We start from the raw sequence: 23,309 nt of genomic DNA, 5'->3' as shown, positions 1-23,309 counted from the left end.
CTCTCTGGTCATCAGTCGCATGTCTGACGCGTCATCGGAATGCCGTCGCTCCAGGTACTATCAACACTGGAAATATCGCGAGACATTTGCACTCCAGCACGGGATCCCTGCACTTTGGGTTGGATACATTCCGTGGAGTGGATTCCAGTCTGCGCGGAGTGGATTTTAATGTTTTGTGTCCGGTCCAGAGACTCACCCCTCAGTCATTGGTTAAATTCGAACTTTTTAATACTCAATCCATCAGTAATAAATCTGTACTGATTGAAGAACACATTAGGGAGAAAGGACTTGACTTTATGTGTTTGACAGAAACATGGCATCAGCCGGAGGTGTATTCTGCCATAAATGAAGCCTGTCCCCCCGGATACAGTTACTTGGAAGCAGCTCGCAGCACGGGCCGCGGTGGTGGCCTAGCAGTCATCCACCGACAGGACCTGGAGTTGTCCCGCATTACGCTGCCTGTGACATCTTCATGCGAGTGTTTAGCATTTAAATGTAAGCCTCCTTTTCCAATGACTGTTGTGCTTATCTACGGGCCCCCTAAACACAATTCTGCATTCATTACGGAAATATCTGATCTTCTCACTACACTTTGTACTACCTCTACAAATATCATAATCCTGGGAGATATAAATATTCATGTTGACACTCCCTCATGTCATCCTGCTGCTGATTTTCTTCAGCTATTGGACACCCTCAACCTACAACAACATGTTGATGTCCCCACACATTCCAAGGGACACATACTGGATTTGGTCATCTCAAACTCAGCCCTCCTCCTCAGTAACCTGCAGGTCTATGATCTTGGAGTATCAGATCATAAGGTTGTGGCTATGGAGTTGCCCTTTCTGTCATCTCACACCAAACCTAAGCGACAGATCCACTATAGAAGGTTGAACAACATCAATGTGGATGTCCTAACCCAGGACCTTCAACATATCTCATCTGTCTCCTCCAGTTTTTCTGACTTCATTTCTGTTGCTGACTCTGTGGATTTTTATAACCAGTCCCTGAGCAGTCTTCTGGACCTCCATGCCCCGCTAATATCCCGGACAGTCTCATTCACGCGCTCAGCACCTTGGTACACTTGCGAGCTGCGAAAGATGAAGGCGGCGGGGCGTGTCCTTGAGCGGCGCTTCAAGGCCTCGGGACTTATTGTTCACAAACAGGCATACCGGGAACAAAAGAGGGCTTATGCAGAAGCTCTGCGAAACGCACGGTCACAGTATTATTCCACTATCATTAATACCAACCATGGAAACTCTAAACAACTTTTTTCAACTATAAACCACCTTCTTAAACCCCCTGCATTCTCCCACTCTGAGACAACCGAGGAAAGGTGTAATATGCATATTCATTTTTTCAAACAAAAAGTAAATAACATCCGCTCCAACCTTACTACTACTACTGCTCTGTCCCCTCAAATGGATGACCCACCATTGAAGATTGTCCAGCCCCTCTGTTCTTTCTCAAATGCTACACAGGAACAGGTAGAGGATGTCATCAAAAAAAATGAAGCCGACCACTTGTGCTCTGGATCCTTTCCCTTCAACTCTATTGAAGGCCAACCACTCTATAGTTTCTCCTTTTATTACCAAAATCATAAACCACTCCCTTACGGTTGGTCAGATCCCATCTACATTAAAAACTGCTGTCATCAAACCTTTACTGAAAAACCCATCCATGGATCCAGAAGTTCTCTCCAACTATAGGCCCATATCGAATCTGCCATTTCTATCGAAGGTCCTAGAAAAAATAGTTGCAGCACAACTTCATGTTCACCTCAAACACAATAACCTGTTTGAAAAGTTTCAGTCGGGTTTCCGCCCTGGTCATAGCACTGAAACAGCCTTGGTCAGGATCACCAATGACCTCTTGATGACAGCTGATACTGGTTCTCCATCTCTTCTCCTCCTACTAGACCTAACAGCTGCTTTTGATACAGTAGACCACAACATTATCTTACAACGCCTGAAATACAACATTGGACTCTCAGAAAAAGTTCATAATTGGTTTATTTCATACCTCACTGGTAGAACTGAGTATGTTGCCCTTGGAAAATGCAAATCACTCACCCAAAATGTCACCTGTGGTGTTCCTCAGGGCTCTGTGCTGGGACCCACACTGTTCTCTATGTACATGCTTCCCCTTGGAAAAATCCTTAGCAGACATGGTATATCATTCCATTGTTATGCTGATGACACACAGCTTTATCTACGGACAACCCCAAATTCCTCTGCTCCCCTGCCAACATCCACACTGACCACCTGCCTGGAGGAGATAGAGACATGGATGAACCTCAATTTCCTACAGTTGAACTGTTCCAAAACTAATGCTATCTTAATTGGTACGCAACATCAGCTTCGCTCTTCAATCATCACTGGCATTACTTTCTCTGGCCAAAATATCACCCTTTCCACATCTGTCAATAATTTAGGGGTCAAAATGGATTCTCAGCTCACCTTTGACACCCACATAAAACACCTCAGCAAGACTTCCTTCTTCCACCTCAAGAACATCGCCAAACTCCGTCCAACTCTCAGCCTGGCTTATGCAGAGAGGCTCGTCCATGCCTTTGTCTCCTCCAGGCTGGATTACTGTAATGCACTCCTCATCGGGATCTCTGGCAAAAGCATCCAGAGGTTGCAATACATCCAAAACAGCGCTGCCAGAATCCTGATGAGGGTGCGCAAGCATGAACATATCACCCCTATCCTGAAATCTCTTCACTGGCTACCCGTCTGGTTGAGAATTGAATACAAAGTTTCACTCCTCACCCATCAGTGTATTCACGGACATGCCCCCCTTTACCTACAGGAACTTATCACCTATCCGACTTCTTCACGCACCCTTCGTTCGGCAAACACAAACACCCTCCAAGTTCCGAGAACAAAACTTTGCAGCATGGGTGGTAGGGCCTTTTCATCGGCAACTCCGAGGCTGTGGAATGCCCTGCCGGACTACCTGAGGGCCCCACAGACTATTGACGTTTTTAAACGAAACCTTAAAACATATCTTTTTACACAAGCTTTCGAATAAATGTGTTTTATAGGTTTTATTGTGTTATATGTATATATATATATATATATATATATATATATATATATATATATATATATATATATATATATATATATATATATATATATATATATATACATATGTATGTATGTATATGTATATGTATATGTGTATATATGTATATGTATATATATATATATGTGTGTGTGTGTATGTGTGTATATGTATATGTATGTATGTATGTGTATGTATATATATATATATATATATATATATATATATATATATATATATATATATATATATATATATATATATATAATTTTTATTTTTATTTTATTTTATTTTTATTTTTAAAAGTGGCTATTTACTACCACTTGGTGTTTTGTAGCACTTTGAGATTGTAAAAATGTAAAGTGCTTTACAAATAAAATTCATTATTATTATTATTATTATGTTTAATCCACAAGCATTCTGAGAATTATTCCTGTCGTTCACATCAATCTAAAAGTTGTTCTTTTAGGCTAGGTGATTTTTATTCAAAGATTTAAAAGTATAAGCTATGTAGCCTATTGTATCTTTTTTTACTAGATAAAAACATTAAAAACATATCGCAATAAATAATTACTCTGTTTAGCCTATGAATGGGCAATCCGATCCAGTCCGCGCTGTCATTAGAGTGTGATAGCCAAACTTAACCCTTGATTAACCAGCGGCACTATTTGCTATTTATCTTATTCCAATCCCATGCATTTTTACAAGATTTTTTATTTGTTCTATTTTTTATATCTTTGCATTATATATGCAAATGTTTACTCATTAGAAATAATCTTATCTTGTTCATATAATTCAGTGTCACCTATCAACCTGTAAGTTTTGCTGCACACCAATGAAGATACTCTTTACTAGCCGTATTGTGTCCTTAATAATGGCATCAGAATGCAACCAAAGCAAATGATGGTAATAAGAAGATGGCTATAATTAATTGTAAATCATCCAAAATAAATGCCATGATCATTAGATTTTATAAAGGTGTTACTATATTGATTTTGCAAATAGTGATCAGCAACCAAATATTGATAATATGGAAGTTACTGCCTTTTGCCTTGGCATGACTCCACATTTTTTGCAGACAATACAAAGGCAGAGTGCCGTAACTTCAAAATAGGGGTCAAAAGTCAAGTTTGAGTAAAAAAAAAGTGTATGTAGATAGTTGTCATCAGGGGCGTAGGAGCGACTTTGACATTGGGGGGGACATTTTCGCCGCTATGAATCAACGTCCATCCCACCAACATAATAGTAACAGTAGCCTATAGTGACGTGGTACAAAATGTATAGAATCACAAACAGCAAATAAATAAACAAAATCATCAGTTTATCATCTGTTTAAATCATCTGTTTATTATTACACAAATATTGAAGTTGGGAAACATAAAAGTGTACAAACCCCTCCTGTAATTGCAGGCAGAAAGGAAAGTAGCACTTTAAAAGGCAAATATTTGATTCGTAACCCCCAAAAAATACAACAGTAGAAATATCCTTTAAAAATGTTGTTGTTATTATAAATAATCTCCCATTGAGTGGATGGGCCCCAGTGCAGGCTATTAGGCCCCCCCTAACCTAGCATGTACCACTTTAGGTTTAGGTTTCATTTCTATATCAGGATATCGGTTGTTTATTATTATTTACAAATCAAATATGAATGGCTTATTCTGTGTCACCGTAGGGCCTACATCCCTTAATCGTAAAAAAGACACTCTTTTATAATCACAAAGATTCCAAATGTGAGTTATTTAGGGGGGTTCGGGGGCATGCTCCCCCGAGAAAATTTAGATTTCTAGGATCTACATATGTGCATTTTAAGATGTTCTGAAGGCCAAAAAAGTAGATAACAATATTACTAAAGACTCATCAAGATGGACATGTTGACATAGGCTACTTTTTTGTGAGTTTGTCCGTTCAAACGCAAGACTTGAAAGAGAACTCTATATTTGCGCGCTGTGAGACTGCGCGCTTTCGGAAGAGTGCAGAGACAGATGTTCTCATTCGCGTCTTCTGGCACTACACGTGGGTGATGATGGTGAAAATGACTGTCCATATTCCAACCTAAGGCAGCACTCGCATGCATTGAACAAAGTTTATAAAGAGAGACCGTTTTGCCCACGTTTTTCTTTTATAATCGCTGGTGTTAGTGTATCACTGAGGAGCCTGTGCGTGTATACATCACGAGAAACATAAACAAAGTATTATTTTCAAGTTACAACCCATAGATGCGTCATTATATGTGAGATGAACCACATCTTTAGACCAGGACGCAGGTCGCGGTTTCTGTTTGCGTCATCACATTTCGGACGTATTGTTTCGGTGATGAAAGTCTTTCGGCCAAGAATGCACCGAGAATGCACATGGTCCATTTTCGGCCAAATATTTGATGCATCCCTAATTAAAATAATTAATAATAATAATAATAATAATAATAATAATAATAATAATAAATTACATTATGGGCTATTATTTAAACATAAATATGACACTAAATAGGCTACGGTTTCTTTAACCCTCTGGCTGAAGAACGCACCGGCGAGTTCTGATGTTTTTTTCCCCATCACGAGTCAAGACGGGGGATAGCCTATAACTCGCAATACTCCGTAATTTTTGGCCATACCGATAAATGTGAGACATAATTATAAACTATTAATTGTCTACTTTTATTTGTGTATACTCACATAACAACAAAACTTTGTGCTTTAGTAAAATAAATTAAAAAGGTGCGCTTTCTATCTGTGAGAATCTGAAACTCGGTGAATACATGACATAAACATGAAACACACGTCTAAAGAAAGATTGAAATCGCTAGATTTAAATCAAATAATTCACATTTTATAGTGAATTGTGGAGCTCACTGGCATAGAGCGGAATATCTAGCGGAGCGTCACGCAACTGTGCTCCGCTCACATGCTGAAAAAGGTGGTCAGTAGCCTATCCTAAGCGTGACGGTAGAGCGCGACAGCCGTGTGAAATCATGTCGATCCAAACCTGTAAATATCTTAAAATTGTGTCCGAAGATGACCGAGGGTCTTACGGGTTTGGAACGACATGAGGGTGAGTAATAATGACCGAATTCAAATTTTTGTGTGAACTAACCCTTTGACTTTGTAATGCCGTTTTCTGTACAGTATAGCCAAATGCTTGCGTACTCGCCTTTCAATTATACAATGCATTGGAAATTTGGAATAGCACGTTTCTTTGTTTCATATAAGATTAAAGTTGGGAAACTTAAACTTGTAGATTCTATTTGAGATTGATTGTATATGAATGCTAATGCATCACAAAAATCCCGTGCTCTATGCACTGCCATTAATTTTTGCGGTAAACACAAATCCGATCAGTTACTCCAGGTGGCTTCCACTTGACGTGAACAAATATAAAGTGATCTGCTTGATCGCATCACGGTGATCGCATAATGCCAAGTGTAAACGCAGCCACAATAACTTACCTCTACAGTAGATTATTTCTGATTACAAGCAAATACATAACAAGTAAATCACATTAGACATACAGCTATTACAGTAGACGCCAATGTCATATGCAGTCAGACTGGATATTTATGAAGCATTCAAGGCTTGGTCAGTCGCACACTCTTTCTTTTTGCGCTGGTGTCATGTGCTCTTTGTTTGATTGTTAATATATCATGTTATCCAAGAATACTATGTCAAAAATGTGTTTTTCTACTGAGTAGTGCTCCATACTATCTACAGCAAGACCGATAAACAAACACTGGAAGTTAACTTCGGGCCAGGCGCGTAACCGTAGCAACGCGCGTGCGTTATGAAGCTGGTGATTTGCGAATGATTATTCAAGCATGAAATCACTCTGGGTTTGACTGGCAAAACCGAATATCTTCTTTGTTGCGCTTTCAAAATAAAAGTTCCAAATGTTACAGTTTTTGTCCCTGCGTATAGGCTAATTTTTGGGTGGGACACATGCAGCATTTTCCAATATTGAGGGGGACACGTCCCCCCCGTCCCCCCCGGTTCCTACGCCAGTGATTGTCATTACTAAAACATCTAAATGCCAGATTTCCAGTGTCCTACCTATAACTAATTTGGCTGGACAACAAAAAATCTTTAAAGTCATTTTTCTCAGTTCCACACTCCAGTGAGTTAAGGTCTTTTGCCTTTGTAGGGCGGCGGAGCGTTTTAAATCAGTTTTGATCGTTATATCTTTGTGAGTAGAGTCTATAGAAAAAAAACGAACCGGATTGGTCCTTGCAACATGGAGCTGTTAGTCCCGTGGGAATGCCGTTGTAGCCGGAAAAAAGGCAAACAGTCCAGTTGGGAAAAGTGTTGTGTGTGTAAAGAGGCTCTGTTCATCGGGTCGTCGGTTCTCAGTATCCAACGTGTCCGAAAGAAACATTTTTCTATTCTGTACTGCTGATCCGGCACGTTCAGTTACACGCGCATGCTTAGTATCAGCTGTTCGTGAGTTCATCAGCTCTCTCAGCAAAACATGTCTCAGTTCAGTAAATGGTTGGAGTTACAACATATAATTCAAGACATTCGTTTATTTCTATTCGGAGGTACTGTCACTCATGTCAGAAAGTGAGTAACTAAAGTAACTTGTGGGATCAGTGCTAATTTGAGACGCGATCCGTTTAGAATGATTTAGTCCGACTTGATGAACTGGTTCACCCGGTTCACTAAAAAGAACCGGTTCAAAAGAACGATTAGTTCGTGAACTGGACATCACTAGAGTGATGATCTGATTGGGCTCACAAGTGAAGAAACAATGGTTTGTGTATGGGCCTTTCCCAATTGTGGCAACAGAATGTGAAAATTTGCAGCGAACACTTTGACAAGGATGACACAACACACTTACACAGACACAACTCCGTGGGCCGGTTGAAGAAAAATGCCATTCCGTGGTCAAAGATGGGTGTAACCACTATAGAGGTAATGTAAACTTTATTTATACTTCCATTTGGGCACACACAGCTTGAGGAAAGATGTGCAGTAATAAAATAATCATGCTTTACACACACAACGCTCTTCCCAACTGGACTATTTGCCTTTTTTTTCCGGCTACAACTGATAAACTGAGTTCCCACAGGACTTCAGCGCAAGATACAACTAGCTGTCTAAAACACTATTTAGGTGAATTTAAACAATGGCTAAGTGGCTTAACACATATCATTGTCATCCAAGGGACCTGTTCATGTTGGACAGACAATTTAATTGCATTTTGTGTCTGTTAAGAGGCACAAAAACACCCTTTACTTTTATGCCCTCATAGATGCCGGTTTAGCTGAGTGGGGGCTCTGGGCATTAACTGTAATAGCTCCATGTTGCAAGCACCAATCCGGTTGTTTTTTGTTTTTGTTTGTTTTGTTTTTCTATAGACTGTACTCACAAAGGTATAACGATCAAGATAAACTTAAAAAATTCCCGGAGTTGTCATTTAAGCTTATATTACTTAGTCTTAGCACACTTGTAAGAATCAGCAGCTGTATATTGCAGCAGCTGTCATTTCAGACATGGGGTATTTACAACCATAAGTATATACGTGTTAGCCTGGTTTTACCAGACTCTTGAACAGTTCATTTGTACATAGAGTCTGGCCTCTCTCCTTTGACAAGGGTTTATTTCCGCGAAAGCGGGCACCCTGTTGAGGTTTAAAACTATTGGATCTGCCCTGAGTCACTCTTGATCTGCCATAACCAATCTGCCATAACCAATCGCGTTTGGTCGTGACGTATGTCATGCACCCTTCGCCTGTTTCACTCATGGAAATCCGACAAAATAAAAGTGCACATGTGCATGCCACCTCAGTAATAAAACTATAGGATAAAATCTAAAACTTGTGCATTCGGATTATTATTTATTCACGCCACGGTGGAGAGGAGAGTTTTGTGATCGGGAACGCGGCGCTCACGTGGTCCGTAACATCATTGTATGCTGTAAATAAAATGTCTGCTTGGTATGATAATAAATGCTGCTAGAAATAACTGACCAATTCAAATGTTTAAGTGCTTTTATTTTAATTTGTTTGAGCGGTGATGAAATATATTGCTCTTCTAAATACTTGCCAGCATTTTAAGGACATGCAAGTCTATAAATGCATCCTAATAACAGCAAAGCAACCATATGGTGTTCTGCAGTGGTCAAAAATGATTACAAACAGTGAATTTTGAAGTGATATATTGTTGAAAACTCAAAGATGTGATGTCGGACAGCTATTACATCAACACGACCTTGCGTTTGTCAAAAGCAGTAGGTAAGTTAACTCGGCCGGGGATTTTTACGCGGGTGGTGAGAGACGGACGGCAATAAAATAAATAACCAGTCCCTGTAACTTAAATGATGGCAATACCTTCCGACCCCACGAGAAACAGTTCCCGTCCGAATAGCTTCAGACAACTAACAAAGCGATCTGGAAAATCAAACTTTTCCCGAATTTACCCTGTTGGAGGGCCACAACATCATGGCCACCAACAAACCCCAGCAAAGACTGTTATTTCTCCGGCTTTAACTTCTGGATATTCGGCAGCAGTGCCACAATGCAATGAATGGTTTAGTTTGCATCTTTCTCCGCTGCCATTACTGAACTACATCTCAAACTAGCGCTCGACATCAACGTCATCGTTCTCAGCCACTCCCTCTGTTCGCTGATTGGACTGGTAAAAATTTGTTCGGAGAAAACCTAAGACTACACAGCAGTCCCAGACGTAGTACTGAAGGAAAATGAAAATTGAGCGGAAGTACGTATGAGGGCAGAGCCAGGCTATATATGTGTAACCATGATGCATAAATCTGATCTATATACTGCTGCAGAGGTGTCAAGTAACAAAGTACAAATACTTCGTTAACTTACTTAATAGGGGTGTAACGATACGCGTATTCGTATTGAACCGTTCGGTACGAGGCTTTCGGTTCGGTACGCGGTACGCATTATGTACCGAACGGTTCTTGAACTAATTAATTAGATTTGGAAAATAAAAAAGTGTGTGAAATATAATAATATGCGTTCAACAAGGTAGCCCAATAACCAAAACGACATAACAGGCAATGCCCCTGACACCGCCGAAGTGAAAGAAAAAAAAAAAACACCAAATATGTTTTAGGCTGCTCAGTCAGGTTCTCGCTTACTCAGTAGCGAGAGGTCTCTCACTAACAGGTCTGGTGTTTGGGTGAAATTTGGATTATTTGTAAGCTATGATGGTGTTGGCAAGAGTGATTGATTAAAAAACAACGGTATGTCGCATTTGCTGATGGTACAGCAGCGGGAATAATTCATGTCTTGTCAATCAACTCATTTACGCCGACAACAAGACGATAAACAGGAGAAACAGCCACAAACTATCCCACAAACTATCCCCGCAGCATTTAGACCGACATTTCCAACTTATTCAAATGGCAAAAGACATCACCACGGCGAGTGGTCCATTTATAGCCGCGGATATGAGACCTAACGCCCGTTTCACACATACTCCGTCTGCAGTGTGTGTGCGGTGCATATTTTTTTCAGTACCCATGTTTATGGATTACAGCTTTCACACTGCACGCGGATGCAGAATTGCAATTCTGACGAGGCATGTTCAGTAAAAACTTTTGGATTTTAAATAAAAAATAATGAATCAATGCTGTGTTTGTGGTATGCAACAGCGGATCAGTTGCGGACTGCAAACGCAGCATATGTGAAAGCACTACAGGATGTGGGGCTCCTGCAACGCACACGCAACGCAACACGCACCGCACACGGCAATGTAAAGAGCAAAGAGCTAATGTCTTATTCCTGTAACTACATAGAAGATGGGTAAAGTATAGCTCCATCATTGTTCAATGAAAAAAAAAAATCATACTTTGTTAGTTTTAATAAAAAAATAATAAAAAAGGTAATTTATCTGCCATTTTATTCTTTTTGCTGTATCTAAAACATACCGAACCGTACCGAACCGAACCGTGACACCAGTGTATCGCATCGAACCGAACCGTTACACCCCTATTACTTAAGTAGAAATTTTGGGTATCTATACTTTACTGGAGTAATTATTTTTCTGCCTACTTTTTACTTCTACTCCTTACATTTTCACGCAATTATCTGTACTTTTTACTACTTACTTTTTAAAAATAGCCTCGTTACTCCTCTTTTATTTCATCTTGTTTAAAAAAAACTATGCAGATAAATCGCGTCATCCGGATAGTGTGAATTTGATTGTGGTTGGATGAGAAGTGTAAACATATACCATTCCAACACCCTATTGGTTACTACGCGATCCATCGAGCCTGCACATTAAAGCCCTGCATTTATGCCCGAGCCCGACGGGCCCCGACTTTTTTACGCCCCTAGGGCCGGGCTTCGGGCCAATTTTCACATCATACCTAAACGTGGGCCGGGCTTCGGGCCTTTTTTAGGCTTATCCTTCGTTTTATATTCATTTTATTAATTAAAAGAAGCAATGAGATGTTCTGCGCTGGTGAAAAACAACACGAGACCATAATAGCTAACGCGACTGTCAAGATGGGTCACACAGTGTTCAGAGCATAGGTTCAGAGTCCGCGCCAGCAGCAGCCCGCGTTTCTTGTGAGCGTAGCGTTTCTGTTGCGTGTCATCCGCGGAGAGTCTGCTGCTATTAATGTACAGTACAGGGAAGCCCTATACTTCATGTTAAATATAAATATATTGCCTATTGATACAGCAAAGACAATGTCGGCAGTAGCCAGCCCATACCATGGTATTGACGGCAAAAGGCTACAGAATATTTCGTTCTGTATTGACAGGTTTAATATTTCAAAATCGATAATTAGCCTATGTTGTTTTTTATTATTACAATTAGGCCTATATCTGCATTTATATTAACCTACAGACTTTCAAACATGAAAATGTCATTTTTATTAATATGTATTCGTGTCAAAATGGCATATAAAAATCTTTTACTATTATATTTCGCCTGGAAACACTTCCAACACGCTTGCGTGTCGCGTGAAAATAGGCGTCTCTTCTATTTAAAGCATGCACGCGTTTTCCACACGGCTCCGACCGAAGCAGGCAGTATCTGGTTGTTTAAACCACATGTATAAATTTTACTCCTGGCAAGCGGATAAAAATAAATGTGCGAGAGCGTGACATGTTGTAGTCAGATAGATATGATGGTGCTGCAACACTCATCTTCAATAAAAATGAATGAGACTACATGATCTTACCAGTGTGCTTAGGTCGCTCTCTCTCTTATGTGGTCTTTGAATTTGAAATGAGCTGCTGAATAAAATGCATCTAATCTTATGCTTTCGTTGCTGTAAACTCCGTTAAATGAGCATATACCACGGGAATTGAAGATGGGATTTACATTCATTTTGCGTAGGTGTAAGGAAGGCTGTAAGACAACCTGCATGTTCTTTTTTTATTTTTATTTGTTTAGCTCCGTTTGCGAGAGCCGCAAGCAGAATCAGCCTGCCTCAGCTCGTCAAAAATGCCTTTTACTGTGGTGGTAATAGTAGGCGAAATTAACTAACATTGTGATGCTTGAAGTGTTTTATATCTATGGATTTTAGGCAAGACAAATCAAGAGTTGATTTGAGAGACTAAATTGATTAAATATGCGGTTAGCTCACTGTCGGCCTCTAGCCGCTTGGTCGTCACTTAAAAAAAAAAAACTTTAATTTAACAAACAAAAAAATGCTCTAAAAAATTTTCTAAATTAGCTTAATAAAGAAACGAAACGAAATATAACTACGTTGACATTAAAAACAATGTAAAAAAAAAAAAAAAAACACGGACTCCAGTCGGACTCGGGCCGAGAATTTTGATAAGCTGTCGGACACGGGCCGGGCTAGGGCCTAAATTTGAGGCCCGTGGAGGGCTCTACTGCACATGACTCAAAGCACAAATCACACGCGGTGTTGCCAGATTGGGCGGGTTCCAGCGGACGAGCATGCACTTTCAGTCAATCAGCGATCAGCAGGCAGACGCGCTCATTCATGACAGCCAGGTTTTTAGCGCGATAACTCGTCGTAGGTGTATTCAAGTGATCGCTATGCTAAAGTGGCATACATACAGTATATATATATATAAAAGCCGTTTCTACAGAAAACGTGGATTACACCTGTGACTCGAAGACTCTTTATAAATATAATCATGATTCCTGTCCATCATAATATACACACTCAGGAAATCTGCAACTAGCAACCCCAACAGCTGCTGAAAGAGGTTTGAATCAATGATGAATCAGTTTTGATTGGGCTAAGTGCATGTTCTATGAACTTCACAAGGGTACTGTAGTTTTGTCAGAGCAAAGCTAAGCGCATTGTTGTTGTTGTTTTTTGTCTGCGGATTATTGTACAGTATCAATGAATTACGCAATTTGGCAGTGGCATGGGCGTAGATTACGGGGGGGGACGTGTCCCCCTCACTTTTAATAAAATGTATTTTCGTCCCCCGCACTTTTATTGGGTTTCACCGATTCTAGTCGACCCGCTCCGAGCGGGATTCGAACCAGCGTTACCCTGCGCGGCGACGGCCAAATTAACAAGGACGCTAAAGACAGCCTTCTCTAATCTCGGTTGATAGAGCGCTTTTTGAGGTCACGGGCAAGTGTATTTACATAGAAACCAATGTGAATACATTAAGATTTAAAATCAGAGACAAAAAATAATCTATGCATGACCTGTCATTTTATTCGCATCTAAATATGAGGAGGGCGCTCTCACAGAAAGTCCAAATTCCAAAAGCGGATTCGTAGAAGTAATACCCTGTCACATTTTCACATGTAATATTGTGAAATATTATTACAAATTAAAACAGCTTTTTTCCTATGTGATCAAAGCTGAATTTATCATTACTCCAGTCTTCAGTGTCACATGATCCTTCACTAATCACTCTCATATGACGATTTTATAATCAACAAACATTTATGATTATTATCAGTGTTGAAAACAGTTGTGCTGCTTTAAAATGTTGTGGAAACCATGATACATTTTATTTTTCAGGATTCTTTGATAAATAGAAAGTTCAATGACAGCATTTATTTGCCAGCATTTATTTGCATTTATTAAATAAATTATTATCTTTTGTAATATTAACAATATCACTTGTGATCAATTAAATGCATGTCTGATCAATAAAAGTATTAATTTCTCTCTTTTTTTAATTTTACCACAAATGTTTTGATGGTTTCCACAAAATTTAAGCATCACCATGAGCAGCGCAACTGATAATAATTATAAATGTGTGTTGATCATCAAATCCTTATATGAGAATGATTAGTGAAGGATCATAGGACAATGAAGACTGGAGTAATGATAATAAATTCAGCTTTGATCACAGGAATAAATTGCATTTTACTATATATTCACAGAGGAGGAAAGTGGGCTGGTTTTGTTGAGCTTTGAGCCCTGCACAGGCCCTGCACAATCCTATGACACACTCCTGCAGTCATTAAAATAGTTCAGCTTTGTTTGTAATGTCCAAGTAGTTATATTTCGTTTAGTTTCTTTATTAAAGTTAATTTAGAAAAATTTTTGGATAATTTGTTTGTTTTTTGTTTTTTTAAAGTGACAACCAAGCAGTCAGCGGCCGACAGTGGGTATGAGTTTAGGGGTGTAAAAAAGTCAGGGCCCGTAGGGCTCTAAAGCGTCGTCAATCTGGCAACACTGATCACACATGTAGCCTACATTTACATTCCAATAAAGGTTATTGATAACATTACTTATAGGCAACTAGTCATCATATCTTCCGCTTCAGGAAACACATGTCAATGCTTAGCAGTACACATAATGGTATATTTCCATTGTACTAAAATGCATTCATTTTCAATGGGTAGGCCTATATATGCAGCTGAAACAGTTAGCCAGTGCCTCCCAAATTTTTCAACATTAACATTTTAATATAACATTATAGTCATTATGGCCTTTAGAAAAGTGTTTTTCTTGAGGAGGTGGGGTAGTGCACTATAGGCCCCTGTGGTGTGGCCTGAGCTTTTGTCTTTAATGGCATTTTTTTCCTTACATTACTTTTACTTTTATACTTTAAGTAGTTTTGAAACCAGTACTTTTACACTTTTACTTAAGTAAAAAGCTTGAGTTGATACTTCAACTTCTACAGAAGTATTTTTAAACCCTAGTATCTATACTTCCACTTGAGTAATGAATGCGAGTACTTTTGACACCTCTGCTGCCAGTCATTGTGGCTGCGCCATCCGTGCAAATGCCTACGCAATTTATCCAATCCAGCCCATTCTGTGAGAAATAGCCATCGAGGCAACAGAAACACTCATCCGCTATCGTCCGTGTTGGAAGCTCATTGCACATCAGCAGGCCCGTCATGACAAGGCAAGCAAACCAAGCAATTGCTTGGGGCCCCTAACTGGCCTGGGTCCCCAGGACAAGGACAGGTTAAGAATAAAATGCAACAACAAACTGTGTGAGTGCCCCTTTGATAGTCAATGTAATAATCGGGATCCCCCTCAAGGGGGACCCTCTCAGTAGTCGCTGTTAGCTGCTGCCGGCAAAATACAAAACCTCCTCGGCAGTCATGAAATCACAGACAGCACAAAATATGCATTCACACTAATGCACAGATCTCTTTTAAAACATAAGATGTGGTTTGTCCTGTCTTTTTAATCCCTTAAGACATTATTGACTGTTTAAATTAATTATGCATCATAAAAGCATTTTGAGTGCACAGCCGCATGTGCAAACACTCTTCATAAAGAGTGCGCGAGCATTTGAAACTGAAAACCTTCTGTAAGCGAGTTTCCTATTTTTAATATACAAGCCCACTGCATTCCAAACCACATAAATTAAGCCTTAGTAGAGCATTTGTAAGGAAAATACTGGCGGGCGAGAACACACTCAAGTATGTCGGGTGTATGTAAATGTTCCAACATCAAGCGAAGTTTCTGATCACTAGGGACAGGCTCCAGAAGGGAACAGAATCTCATTGAGCCCCATGTTCAAATTCCCAACTTTACAGCAGAAAAAAACATGTTTTGCAGCCTGGTACAAATTGTGGTTTTGGTCTATGCAGCTAATTTTTCCCTTCATGACAACTCTGTGGGTGGTGAATTTTTTTTATAACTCATTCGTTTACATTATATAAAGCCTTAAAGTTCTGCATAATTAAGGCAGTGGTTACGTTGAGTGGCAGGTGGATAGCCATTTATCTGCTGTCTATAGTCAATGGGCCCTATTTTAACGATCTGAAACACAAGTGTCAAAGCACGGAGCGCAATTAAATTTGTGGGCGGGTCTCGACGCTGTTGCTATTTTCCCGGCAGGATAAATGGCTCTTGCGCCCGGCGCAAATCTAAAATGGGTTGGTCTGAAGTAGCTTCATTATTCATAGGTGTGGTTTGGGCGTAACGTGAATAAACCAATCAGAGCGGCATCCTACATTCCCTTTAAAAGCAGGTGCGCAAGTTCCATTATGGATTGTTATTATTATGGCGTATTTACCAGGCGCACGCCAGGAGCGGTTCACAGCCGACGTGACTGATGTTCTTGTAAGAGCAGCCCTTACGAAACAAAAATATATTGCAGTATATTGGAAAATTTCATGCAATACATTAGGAAATATTTTAACATATATGGGAATTAATATTTATATCTTTCAATATATTGCAATATATTGAAAGCAGCAATCATTTGTATATTTTGCAATATATTACATGAATATATAATATATTTTATAATACCATCAATATATTATTCCATATATTTACAATATATTAAAATATATTTCAACTAATATATTGGTAAATATATTTTCCTTTCGTAAGGGAGTGAAAGACAGAGAAGTTGTGTTGTATGGGGATGGGAGAAACCCACCCAAAATAGCGTCGGTTGAACAGGCGTCGGTTAAACAGTTTTTTATTTTTTTAGTCGATTTTTTTTCTTGGTTCTTGACGGACAAACCAATTTGTCAGATGTCCTTAAATATATATATATATATATATATATATATATATATATATATATATATATACGTCTTGCCACTATTGGGCAAACAGGTCTAATCCTTAATTTGTAAGCTAGATTTATGCCAATTTTTTCACATCTTCGTGGCACACCACAATGTGCTAATTTTTTTTTTTTGTGTAACAATTTATGATTTGCAAAAATAACTGTTGCATCTGTGTAGATTTCATGAGCAAAGTGTATGCGCGTTGTGCACGCTATACATTTTGGTCAAGCATGCGCCCTTAAAATAGCATAATGAACAACGCGCCACTGACTTTAGACCAGGTTTTTTCTGGTCAGTGGCGCAACTGTTTAATGGAACAGCAAAATAGCACCAGGGATTGTTTGCGCCGGAACACGCCTCCTTTTTTGCGCTGAACCGCCCAGGGAGCACAAGTTCATTCACTAGTTTAGCGACGTGCTTCTGTGGAGGGAAAAGCGCGCTTTGCGCGGGTGCAAAATAGGAATGACACATGCGTCGGTGTACAAAGTCAATTGCGCTGGGTGCAAGATAGGGCCCATTGTGTCACATAAGCTCCACCCACATCCTGCCTCTTTGCCCATTTTCTGTTATCCGGGAGTGACGCGCCATGACACGCTAACAAGATGCCAATGGCCAGCTCACCCCTACTTTACGCTTAAGAATGGCTTATTAGAATCCTATGCAGGGCTGGCCCAAGCCTTCATGGGGCCCTAAGCAGAATTTTATTTGGGGGCCCCTCTGTGATTGACTATTGTCAATTCTCAATAATAATCACACACCCATGATCAATTTATTAGTTGTAGCGGTGTTGCTTACATCATGTCTGTCTGTCATGTTTTTACCCTTATACGTTTTTTAATTGTAACAGTAGCAAACCCACAAGAGTGCTCAGGTGTTCATTTGCACCTTAATATTCAAAGTCTTACAGTACAGTTCAGACTGGGATATGTATGATTTTTATAAAATATTGTTAAAAGAAGTCTATGCTAAATATGCTCACAATTTTTTACCCCAAGATTCTTTGATGAATAAAAAGTTCAAAAGAACATTTATCTAAAATAGAAAGCTTTCAAAGAATCATACTTTTTTTCTACACAACTGTTTTCAACATGATAAAAAAAGAAAGGTTTCTTGAGCAGCAAATTATCATGAGAATGATTTGTGAAAGATCATGTGACACTGAAGCATCATGGTGTAATGATGCTGAAAATTCAGCTTAGACCTACAGGAACACATTACAATTTAGGCTACTTGATATTCATATCACAAGAATATTATATATATCATATATTATTGCAATTTAAGATAGCTGTTTTCTATGAGTGATTATTTCACAATTTAACTGTTTTCACTGTATTTTTGATCAAATAAATGCAGCCTTGGTGAGCATAAGAGACATCTTTTAAAACGAGAAATGCTGGTGGATTTCTTTCAAATATTAAACATTTTATTTTGGTGGAAACATGAAGGAAGACATTAGTCCTTCTATTTGTTGACAACAACATATTTATAAATTATTCTTATTACGAATTTGGGAACGCTTTTTGGAGAAGAACGAATTTGCATTCTCATATAATATATAATATATATATATAATCTTTAGCGACTCAAACATAGGCTATAGCACTTGCAGAGAAGCATTTACTGTGAACAAAAACATGATGCAGCATGTCAAAAAAGATATTTGCAATAAACCAAATCACATACTCAAATCCATCCATTCATAAAAAGGTTACCGCCGGGCAACTGACGAGCAGCACCTTTTAAGCGGCAATTTATTTATTTTTCCTCGCACTGTGGACTTTGAACCCTGACGAACAAGCTAATCCAGACGATGGCACTGCGAGTTTGTGCGCGCTGTCAGAATCAATCCGTGCATATATTAGAAAACTTAACATTTTGTAGTTTATTTAGTAATTGTTAAATGCCATTTTGCGATTTCGAACAAAGTAACATGTAGCCATTCATGCATGCAAGTCATTTCCTGTGCTCTTGGGGGACCCCTGGTGGCCAAGGGGGGCCCGCTTAGTTCGCTTATGCCTTGGGCCGGTGTTGTGCCAAAATTCGACTGCTTGCCAGAATCAGACTGACCTCCGCGTGCACGCGGATGACGTCATTTGTTTACATCGGTGCAGCCAATGAATGTTTGTGTTGCCTTTTATTTTTTATTTTTTTATTTATTGTATGTGGTTATTGCGTCCTTATGTTGATAAACATTGTTTGTTAAATGTCTTGAGAACATACTGAATTGTTTTGTATTTTTGAAATTTAATTTAAAAAAGATGAATAAATAAATACATAATACATAATATGTTCTTCAAAGCTTCTTGTAACGTTAAAAAAACATTAAGAAATAGTAAAAAGTATAGCCTAAAGTTGAACTGAAACGAATACTCCACTTAGGGATATGGTGTTGTTGTTGTATTGGTTTTATCAACGCAAAGTATAAGGGAATGTGAATTAACCCTAACATCCTAAGGACATTTTGTGTGTGTGGGTTTTCTTTTTTTAAATGTCCCCATGTTAGTGCCAGATGCATACATTTTTGGCAGAAGTGTGTATTTTTATAGGAATGTTTATATTCCACCCGTATATCCTTTCCTAAATATTTGACACAATAAACACAGTTACACTAGTAGGGCCTTAATGACAAAATGTCCCCATTGAAAACAGCTATTTTTTTTTTAATCAAAGGCCATTTAGCCATTTTTTGGCCATTTAACTAAAAAATTATGTGGACTTTGTTCAAAACTAAATGTTTATATCTTTACCAGATGGCACAAGCATGGTTTGGCCTATACTTGCTTTATCCTGTTTTCTGCTTCAGCTGTATTATACTGTAGCTTGATTAAATTATGCAGCTATAATTGTGTGGGTAGGCTATGTTGGTGCAGATATCAGAGTGTAGTTATGTGCGTACTAAAAAAATTGTGTGCATGTAATGTTTGAGAGAGAAATGATACTGTACTACGAATAACTAATCCCACATGTTTCCCAGTTGAGCTTTGCTAGCATCTAATGGAAAATGTTTAGTATACTGCGCCCAAATACAATCTGACTGAAAGCTCACTTTTTGAGAGATCAACCTTAAATGTAGAACACAATTGTTTAGATTTATTTGATTTTTTCAAAGATTTTTTACGGAAACCGTATTACATTTGTCTTTCATGATTTTTTGAATAGAAATAGAAAAATCTATTTTTTAAAGAATGTTAATGTAACAGCTGTCACTTATGATCAATTTAATGTATCAAATTTATTTGAATGTGTATAACAAAGATATCACATGAAATACTATAGACCTATTGCTCAAGTTTTAAAGCTGACGTTTCTTCACTGTGTTGAGTTATAGGCCTACATATGTTTGCTGTTATTTACAACCAAATAGGCCTTACAATATTACTTTTGTTTTTCAAAAAATGAGAAGATTTGAAAGCTTGTTGTGATGTAACTTGGGAGGAAACGATTTGGTTGCAAAAAAGGCTTTGAATACAAACAATGCGAAACTTTATTTATTTATTTGTTTGTTTTTGTTTTTTTTTTAACTTAAAAAATACAAAACAATTCAGTATGTTCTCAAGACATTTAACAAACAATGTTCATCAGCATAAGGACGCAATAACTACATACAATAAATACAATTAAAGGAAAATGAAAGGGAAACACAAACATTCATTGGCTGCACCGATGTAAACGAATGACGTCATGCTGATCCTATGGGTGACATCACGGACACTAAGTCCATATTTTTTTTTACAGTCTATGGTTTTGAGAGAGGAAATTACATTGGCATCAATGAAGGCCTGTCTGAGCCCTCAGATTTCAACAAAAATATCTTAATTTGTGTTCCGAAGATGTCCGAAGGGTGTCAAACGACAAGAGGGTAAGTAATTAATGACAAAATTTTCATTTTTGGGTGAACTAACCCTTTAATAAAAACATAGCTTTTGTTGCTGATCTATTCAAACCAAAGGGTGACATTCTGTCATATGAAATGTCCCGTTTAACTGTGATAAATGCTATTCCAAGCAGCATAAGGTTTTTGATGCGAGCCTACCTTACCCCTGAGTCATGCTCTAAACGACTACCTCAGTTATGTTAAGAGGTCGTTTTGCTTTTAAGTAAAGGAAATTCTGCATGAAATCTACCCTTGCAATTGTTTGGTTATCACCAGACCAAGCTCAATTTAAGATTGAACATTGGTCTGGGGAGTCTGCTCTGTACTTTCTACTGCACAAGGGGCGTGATAAAAGAGCATTATTCAAGTGACTCTATATGCATTTGGATAGTCCTTCAACCAATGAGACCACTAGAGGCGTGATCAACAGACAACGACCTATCGCTATTCATCATCGCGTTAAAACCACCAATAACACGCCATGTGGATAAGCCAGTCTGTGATTGGTTCCAGCAAAAGTGAAACAGAAGCAGTAGAAATGAAGGTTTCCAGACTGAGTTGCAGGGTGAAATCAAATCACCGGCAGATCAGGCTGGGTTTACACAGTCTACCAATGCAATGCTCTCTTATCCAAATACTGTGATGTTAACTGATGTATGCACCTCATGTAAAAATGAAAGTGATGAAAGTGAGTTTATTTAGAATAATTAATCATTTTAAAAATTATTATAATAAAAAAATATTTGTTTTGAAGAAATATGATATGACCTCTCATGTAACACGACTGATACATCTTTTTTGTTTTCTCTTCTTTTCTTTTCTTTTCTTTTCTTTTCCAATGTGGGAATGTTAGACTGCAAGAATTTAACTTGTTTAATGTGTACTTTTGTTGGAAATGTTCTAGATTTCTAAAAGATGTATAGGCTACTTTGAACCATTGTCATTTTTTAGTTTACTTTTCTGCTGAAGATAAAAGACTGGTGTACAATGATCCGCAGGGATGTAGCTATGAACAAATGTTGACAACAGAAACATTTGACATGTTTAACTTCGTGAAATCACGTTTACCATCAGTCAAAATATTATCACTGGCCAGTGGCTACTAAAAAACATGTCACTCAACTTGCTATGAACTAACACATTTATTATTAAAATAGAGTCATAATTATATCAGAATAAATTGTAGGTTTAATAGAATAAATTGTAGCTGGCACTAAACGTCCCCGTCAACAAGAAACTTAAGTGAAGTATTTGTACAATGAAAAGAAAATAATGCCAGCAATTAGCGAGGCCATGGCCACGCTATCATTATACTCACCTCAGTTTTAGACATTTTACCATAGGCCTATATAAATTATTGCATAAAGTTCACTCACCTCGAGTCAAACTTCCGTCCATCCTTGAATGTGCCGTTATAATGATACCGAACATAGTCTCCGACATGAACCTCTCTCGAACAGTGTGTTGGTATCAAGTATCTATCAATAATCACATCTTCTAACTGACCATATATAACGTGTATGAGAGTGAGGAAAAAAGTGAGTACTGATTGTATCGCCATTTAAGGTAAGAAGATGTGCAGCTGTCGCGTTTTTTTTTTCTTTTATTTAATCTATTGTTTTACATCGGTAACGTTATTCTGCAAGAGAAACTGACACAAAGACAAAACAAGCTGAAAATAACTTGGAATAAGTTGATGTTCACGTAGGCTGTGTCATGTAGGCTGCTGCGTGTCAGAAGCAAAAGCAAAGGCAGCAACAAACGCGCGGTCCTAAACTCCATCCGATTACGCACTCCCAAATTTAAGCAACAATCACTGTGGAAGCTGATGTGCAGCAAATTTCAATTTCCAATACAATATGCAAAGTGGCAATGCATTTGAGTATTTAAATTGACATTTTCCTTGCCATGTGTGCAACATTTGGTGCAAAATGACAATTCAAACTGAATAATATAATTTACATTTGCCATTTCTACATATATATTTAATACTTTATAAGTTGCAAAATTTAAATTTAAATGTATTAGAGAAAATATTAGATGTGTTTAACATGTTCAAGATTTTTTTTTTTTAGCAAAATTATCATTTAAATGTTATTTTTCTTAATTGCATTTACACTCAGAGTTAAGATACTTGCATTTTCATTAAATTTCCTGCAATGAATGTAGCAAAATTCAGTGTGGAATTGAAAATGCAATCCGAGTTGATCAAGTATCCGCTGCACCCTGTCAATCACCGTATCAAGACGGGACCCACTTTTCCATGTAACACTTCTGTCACGCCGCGCTCCACTTTATTCCTATGGGTGACGTCAAGCGACTTTAACGCGCCTGCATAGCATTCCGGGAAGGCAGTGCTGCATTTGAACCGATTTGAACGCACAAATAAGGGGAAGCGTCACAACATCACGCTTCAGTCGTGACGCAAAATTGGATCTCCTTGGTTACCATTTTT

At 38.4% G+C, this 23,309-nt stretch overlaps 1 protein-coding gene across 2 annotated transcripts in view; it reads right to left on the bottom strand.

Annotated features, from left to right (window-relative positions):
* fkbp10a (FKBP prolyl isomerase 10a) overlaps positions 1 to 22,602 on the bottom strand; it is a 201,174-nt gene extending 178,572 nt beyond the window's left edge. The window contains exon 1 of one of the 2 annotated variants that reach the window (XM_067425761.1): positions 22,231 to 22,602. In XM_067425761.1, coding sequence (XP_067281862.1) covers positions 22,231 to 22,415 — 185 coding nt within the window. In that variant the 5' untranslated portion in view covers positions 22,416 to 22,602. The remainder of the gene's footprint in view (positions 1 to 22,230) is intronic. The other variant, XM_067425762.1, reaches the window with a different exon arrangement.
* Between the last annotated feature and the right edge of the window lie 707 nt (positions 22,603 to 23,309).

The sequence above is a fragment of the Pseudorasbora parva genome, chromosome 19, assembly GCF_024679245.1.
Source record: "Pseudorasbora parva isolate DD20220531a chromosome 19, ASM2467924v1, whole genome shotgun sequence".
NCBI classification, from domain to species: Eukaryota; Metazoa; Chordata; class Actinopteri; order Cypriniformes; family Gobionidae; genus Pseudorasbora; species Pseudorasbora parva.
This window is presented reverse-complemented; position numbering and strand designations above follow the sequence as displayed.